The sequence below is a fragment of the Harpegnathos saltator genome, unplaced genomic scaffold (genome assembly GCF_003227715.2).
Source record: "Harpegnathos saltator strain DR-91 unplaced genomic scaffold, Hsal_v8.6 scaffold10, whole genome shotgun sequence".
NCBI classification, from domain to species: domain Eukaryota; kingdom Metazoa; phylum Arthropoda; class Insecta; order Hymenoptera; family Formicidae; genus Harpegnathos; species Harpegnathos saltator.
In genome coordinates, this window is record NW_020229873.1 from 805,500 (window position 1) to 812,500 (window position 7,001).

Below are 7,001 nucleotides of genomic sequence, written 5' to 3' on the forward strand. Positions count from 1 at the left end.
GTCTTTGATATCTTGCGATACGTACATATATATTTTGAAACATTTGCTTTGGATATTATATCAAACGGATTTTACGTGTCACGTAATATCCTTCGGACTACACGGACATTATTATTTTGATCATTTTGATTTCTTTGGTAATTACTAAGAATTATCCAAAACGCAACTGCCATGCTGAACGACTCAATTGTCGTGTGAAATGTTTCGATTTTCACAAATTCATATAAAATTTTTCATTTTTCATTAATTCAGAAGTCCTTGACTTTTCACTAGTTCACGCTAGGGAAAAGATTCATAATCGCTGCCCTGAGCAGCTGCAACGTTTCTCCAATCATTTATGTCGGCGCGCTCCTACTCGTCAGATTTCTGTCATTATATAACTCGATAATTATTGCGAATCTTGCAAAATGGTATGGGACTTTTATGTTTGTCTCAACCCAATCTATCTTCACACTTTGAGTTGGCAGCTTATAATTACCGGACACTTCGTATGATCTTCATGATATTAATCATGAACACAATGTCAGTTCTTTCTTTTTTGCACATGTTAACATGTTAATTCATGTTATAAACGCGTAACAATGTGCGAGACCGTGCTTGTCAAGTACGCTATTATGGTTGTAAACCGCCTGAAAATGGATGTAGCACGGACTGCTACCACATGCAGGTTTTACCGCCGAAACCTGAAAGTAGCATCGTAATTCCCCTCTCGAAATGGATGCAGATGGCGCCCTTTCCCAGTGCGGAAAGTCGGTGTCGCCGAAAACGCCGTGTTGGCCGCTCTCAAGTTCCTCTCTGTTTAGAACTGATCAAAAGAACGGGTCTAAGGCCGATATTCATAGTCGGGTCTTATATTGAAGACTATCTTAAGTTCACTTTCGATACTCCGTAGCCAATGAAATGATTTGTACAGCATCTGAAGATCAACCATAGACAGTCTTAAATGTAAGATCCGACTATGAATACCGGCCTAATAGCATCAAACCTTGCTCAGACCCCTTATTATTTACCCCTTATTATTAAGTCAGACCCCTTATTAGAAATAACAGGTCTAATAAATGCCTTCTGCTAGACCCTTTATATTTTTCTTTCAAATAGGAGGTTTTCTTACAATTAGCAGTGATCAACTGATCAATTACGGAGTATATATAAGTTAGTTTAAAAATCATTTTATCATTAAATATCATTTTACCAATCTTATAATCAAAACCAAAGCTTCCAAAACTAATTTCGGAGCATTATTACTTATTTTGAAAAATGCTACTGCTTCTGCTGTTTGTATACATATTGCCCTAACCTCAAAAATACGCCACATGACGTTGTTGTATATAAACGAATAATCGGTTTAAAATATTCGAGTTTACTCAAACATTATGTCAATTTATCACGACGAAGTGGAAATCGAAGATTTCGAATACGACGAGGATGAGGAGGTTTATTATTACCCATGTCCTTGCGGTGATCAGTTCCAAATATCAAAAGCTGACTTGATCGCAGGCGAAGAAGAAGCCACGTGTCCCTCATGCTCCTTGGTAGTTAAAGTGATCTACGACAAGGAAACCTTTGTCTCGAAACAGGAGGAATTCGCAAAGAACGAGGAAAAGGAATTAGTAGCACAAGAAAGTTAAAAAGTAAGTAATGCCATGTTTAGAAAAATGCTCGTACCAATAAGTTGAAAAATCATAAAGCTTTAGGACCACTTGATATGTCAAACGATAATTGATTATCAATAGTCGTCTATTATTTTTAGACCATTTAGGACACAAAATACTTAGAAACAATGGCAGGACGCGGCAGAGGAAAACCTACTATGTCCTTCAACACTGAACAGTTAGGTGTTAATAAAGGGGAATTACCACCTCAAGTTTTACAACCTCCACTACCTTATCCTATGCTGGATCTTCACGTTTCAAACTTTGAATCTACTAATGAGATTAATTATTTAGTAGAGTTGAAAAGGGATTTTGCTGAATACATGCGAGATTCATTGAATAATATAACGCCAGAAGTAATGAAGAAGGACATTGAACGATATTCCGATCATTATCAAGATGTATTGGATAATTCAGAGCAGAAGCCCAAGTATGATTGGAGCAGAATGCCAGAAGAATTAGCACCATCGTTGAAGCGTAAAGCTACCAGCAGCCTAAAGGCAGGAAATAATCAGAAGATGAAAACAAACACAAAGAGAAAGAGGCCAAGAGTCATAGACGATGATGACGACGACGACAACAAACAAGGTACTGAAGAAAAGCCGAAGCAGCAGAAGAACACAAAGCAGGCACAAGATAACATAGAGAAGGAGATTAAAGAAGAGGAAGAGGAGGATGAGGAAAACTCAGACGAGGAGATGGAAGAGTACGAAATAGACGAGGAAATGGACGATGGTACCGATTACGTAAATAATTACTTCGACAACGGTGAGGGTTTCGACGACGAAGAGGAAAATCAAGACGATGGACCTCTTTATTAGTACCTCCTGCAGGGCAGTAGCACATCTGTTCAATGACTGAGTAGCAATTAGGATTGGAGCACCGACGAGTCGCTCGTACAACTCAATGCCGTATGATGTGTAAAGTTCTTTTTATTATGCATCTCATACGCCGTTAATTGTATATAATAACATTGCCTGGACATGAAAATCGATTGGTGCGCGTGTTACACTGGGGACAAAGGTCGCTTGATCGCTCGTGTGGCTCACTGGAATAAATACAACCTGAATGAAATGAATGCACAGTAAAACTTCTATGTTTCCTTTCCTATTGCGCAGCTTAGGACAAATTCTCTCTTTGGTGACACTGTGTGTGTGTGTGTGTGTGTATGTTTTGTATATGTGTGTGTGTGTGTATATGATGATGTATATGTGTGTATATTGTGTGTCAGTATACGTGAGAGCGATCCTGGGCCATTGTTCTGTACACACATACCAACGAATATCAGTCACATCTCGACCGATAGTTTGCGATAAACGTGTACGGAATGCAGCCCCTAAATTTGAAATAACAACGAGACTTTTTACGCGCTAATGCATAACGCTGTCGTTTGTTGCAACGCCTCTCGTCCCCTCCGCTTCATCATCGTTATGCAAGAGCGCAGGGGGCAAGAGGGTGTGGGAGAAGTCACCGGCGCGACGTAGCGATCGTTGTGTTGTTGTTGTTGGTTGCTATCGTATGGCCGCAACTCAAACGCGGGAGGCACGCACGTGGTGGAACGATTGAAATAATCCAGGGGTCACAGGAAGCGTCGGCGTGTTCTTTATTACGAGAGTATCTCAATATTCTTCTAATATATATAATATATATTTATATATATATATATAATATATATATAGCCATAATAATCTCTGCAATTATTGTAATAAATGACCCGCCTCTATGATGCGATCCGGAGGGTATACAAACGCAACGTTCAGGATTCGGAATTAATGAGGATGACGGGAGAATAGGAACGAGCTGCAGGACGGGTGGGTGGGTGGTGGATGGAGGGAGGGACGGGGTGAGAATCGGGAACGCGCAAAAGTACCGTAGTGTTACGTAACGCTCATTACGTACACCTCTCGTTAGTGTCCCGATCTTATTATCTTCTTTTTTTCCTCTTTTTCTCTTCGCTTGTATTTCCCCTTTTATGTGTCCTTTTTTTCTTTTCACCGCGAAATCGAACTCGCGGCGGATCGGACGAGACGCGAGAGGCTAATAATAAGTTGTACACGGGGTAAGAGACTCTCTCGTGGTGAGGCTCCCTTTGTCTTCAGTCGCCGATCATTCGTCGTCCTTAAGGCCGGGCTCGCGATCGGAGGGTGTCTGCGCGGCTATTTTTTTTCGGAGGAGTCCGAGTCCTTCGCGACAAATCGACAGACAGACGGAGAGAAAATTGTGTGGATCTCTTTTCCTTTGCCTTGCTCTTTATGGTTTATATATTATATTATGTGTATGTATGTGTACGTATATATGTATATATCTAGGCTCGACATGATATCGTAAAACGTGTACAATTTGGAGCGTCACGATTTGGCAGTAAATCGAATCGAAGCGATGTTGCGCGATGTTTGCGGCCCTTCGTCGTATCGATATGCAGCAGCAGTAGCAACAGCAGCAGCAGCAGCAGCGGTACACGCGGAACCCTTTTTTCTCCGACCGAGAGTGGATAATAAGCGCGTTAATCATCGTCATAATGCGCGAACGATATCAGGGACGATCGATCGTGCGTACACACCGATTCTTCTCGGACGGCGCAAATTTCCGAAAGAGAGCTTTCCAAAGACGTCTCAAAGATATCTTCTTTTTCTACTTCGATGTCTCTGGGACGTTTCGCAGAAATTTGTGCTGTCCGGCTTCGCACGAGAACACACAACGGCGTCACCGCGCGGATATTCCCTCTCGTATTTCACGATCGTCGAGCGTAATTCAGCGATAATTAATTGCTTTTACTTTGAGAAACATCTGCGAGGAAGAGAAAGAGAGAGAGAAAGAGAGAGGGGGGGAGGGAGAAAAGAAAAGAAAAGAGATTCATCGTGTCGAGGATACGTATAACTCACATCCGAATGCAAAGTCTTGTCAGACTCGGTACTGGAGATTGACGATCGCGCCGATCAGAGACCAGAATTCGACATGTTTCATTCCGGACACTCGCTCGGGTCCGACCCATCCGTCAACTTCTGATCTTCAATCTGTCATCCGCAATCTCCAGCTCCTAGTCTGACACGAGCTTAATGTGGCTGTGCATATGTAGATAAAAATAATTCGCGGCGCTTTCGTTGTATCGTCAGCGTGACGCTCGTACAGGAGTCTCGCGTGAAATATTTTTACAAAGTATGCGTGTTACATGTGTGTGCGTGTGTGTGTGTGTGTATGTATATGTGTGTGATCCTTGTATTGTGTGACAAAAAAAACCCGCCTCTTATCGATCTAAGCTCTCTTGTGAACGGTAACACCTTGTCATCCGTATCATTCTTCGTCGCGTGTGTCATCATCAAAAAGTCTCACCGCGAAATGAGCCAAATGAGAGGCTAATTAACACGCTCGCCACGCCGTGCCCAAAATTGAGAATCGCTCATTATAGCTTAATAGGTTTTTGCAATACCGTCTCTCAGACACGCTAAACGTTGATCGTGAATGCTATTGGGGAGTTTTTGCAGTACCGTCTCTCAGATACGGTAAACATTGATCGTGAATCAACGCTATTGGTCGCGTACATCATAACGTTATTTCTCGGCGAATAACGTTCACGATTTACGTTTGCCGTATCCCAGAGACGGTATAGCAAAAACTCCCTCCTATTGATCGCGTACATTGCGACGTTATTTCTGAACGAATAACGTTCACGATTTACGTTTGCCGTATCTGAGAGACGATATTGGGGAGTTTTTGCAATACTGTCTCTCAGATACGGTAAACATAAATCGTGAATGCTATTGGTCGCGTACATTGCGACGTTATTTCTGAGCGAATAATGTTCACGATTTACGCTTACCGTATCTGAGAGACGGTATTGCAAAAAGTCCCTATTTTCTGCGCTATTTTTCAGCGGATGTATTTGATACATGATGCGTGTCTGCACGCGTGAAATAATTTACACGCAAAATGTACTCGACAGGCGAATCGGGTGTTTTACGCAACGCGTCACGCTGCCAGCGAACGCGTTAATGATGTAACAACCTGTTCACTACGTTAGACGGCGTCTATCGATCGACCGCAGTGTTGGTACGTCGCGTGTCGTTATAAATCCTCTTGTCGTATGTGTCTACAATGCGTTTTTAACGAGGTATGACTGGCTGATGAACTCTGTCGGGTCCAAGTGTGGCCTCCTCCGCGTTGCTTCGCGCTTGCTTGCTGTTCTTCTGCGGCTGCAACTTCTCGCTTCAGTGCCCTGGCTCGTTCTCGTCATCGTCGTCGTCCATGATCATTCGCCTCTTGCGCCTCTTCATTTTTGTCTTTATTCGCTTCTTCTTCTTACCTGTCTCTCCCTCTCTCTCTCTCTCTCTCTCTCTCTCTCTCTCTCTCTCTCTCTCTCTCTCTCTCTCTCTCTCTCTCTTTCTCCAAGTTCTCGGTAGCCTGGTACGCTTTCGCTCGACGGCGTCGATCCCGCCATTTTGCTCCGCTCGTGCTCCGAATACCGGCCGGTACAATGCAAATTCGCGCAACAGCTTTCTCGTCTCTAACGAATGACATCTCCGTTGTTTATTCGTGACTACCTAGTTATTATTACAATGACCATTACGCCGATTGCACGTTCGCTCTCACGTCGTGATCGACACGCGATTATTTGACTAATATTACGGGTAGGGCGAAAAATCAGTCGACGACGATTGGCCAAAACTCGTATAATAATGTAGTCAGCGGTGTGTCGTTGCTTGCAGAACGCATCTCGAATACCTCGCAAATCAATTCTCTGTAACCGTTAGATTTCTACGGGACGCTGTGCGTCAACCTCGACGATTTCCTCGCGTTAACGAAGACTGATCAGACATGAGCGATGTGCTTGCGGAGCTTTCAGTCCCGCGTTCGTCTGAGTCGTTTCTCGAGAAACCGGAGAAACGCCTTGCTCGGTCTCGTTCTGCGTGAGCGCGTCGAATATACCGCGCGACGATGTGACGTCTCGGGGAAATCACAGGACAAGTCGGCTTCTACATTCGGACGGGCAGTGTGAAAGCTTGCGAGGTGCGAGGCTTCTTCGACGTTTCCCTAAGCGGCCGCGAAAAGCCGCGTGTGCGTGTCCGTGCCGATAGTGACGTTGCTCACACCGAGCCGCTCATCCTATTTTTATCGTCCGGACGAAAGGAAGGAGGATCTGTGATATATCGAGATATTAAGTACATTTAAGATTATGCAATGATGTCTTATGATCTATTACCAGATATTTAGCGTAATGACTTGTGACCGTTACGTTAACTCCACGCTTCCGTAAAACAAACGTGATGTCGAGACAGCGTTCCTCGTTTCTAATTCGAGCCGCAGTCGCGCTCGTTCAATGGCGTCTGTAAGCAGGATTCGACTGGAAAACTG

General features: G+C 43.6%; 1 protein-coding gene and 1 long non-coding RNA gene across 3 annotated transcripts in view; one reads left to right on the plus strand and one right to left on the minus strand.

Annotated features, from left to right (window-relative positions):
* Positions 1-1,089: 1,089 nt before the first annotated feature.
* Positions 1,090-2,730, plus strand: Polr3G (RNA polymerase III subunit G). Of its 2 annotated transcripts, XM_011152877.3 has the most exons (3): positions 1,090-1,152; positions 1,498-1,631; positions 1,751-2,730. In XM_011152877.3, exon 3 carries the CDS (start codon positions 1,781-1,783, stop codon positions 2,471-2,473), a length of 693 nt encoding a protein of 230 aa, XP_011151179.1. In that variant the 5' UTR covers positions 1,090-1,152; positions 1,498-1,631; positions 1,751-1,780; the 3' UTR covers positions 2,474-2,730. The 2 variants fall into 2 exon arrangements, with proteins under 2 accessions (XP_011151179.1, XP_025152660.1); XM_025296875.1 differs by lacking the exon at positions 1,090-1,152 and having other exon boundaries at positions 1,441-1,631.
* A 418-nt stretch (positions 2,731-3,148) lies between these two features.
* Positions 3,149-7,001, minus strand: part of LOC109504507 (uncharacterized) — a 3,950-nt gene continuing 97 nt past the window's right edge. The window contains exons 1-2 of the long non-coding RNA XR_002163069.2: positions 6,850-7,001; positions 3,149-6,786 (exon numbers count right to left, since the gene is read on the minus strand). The exon at positions 6,850-7,001 is cut by the window's right edge and continues 97 nt beyond it. This is a non-coding gene — a long non-coding RNA (uncharacterized LOC109504507). The remainder of the gene's footprint in view (positions 6,787-6,849) is intronic.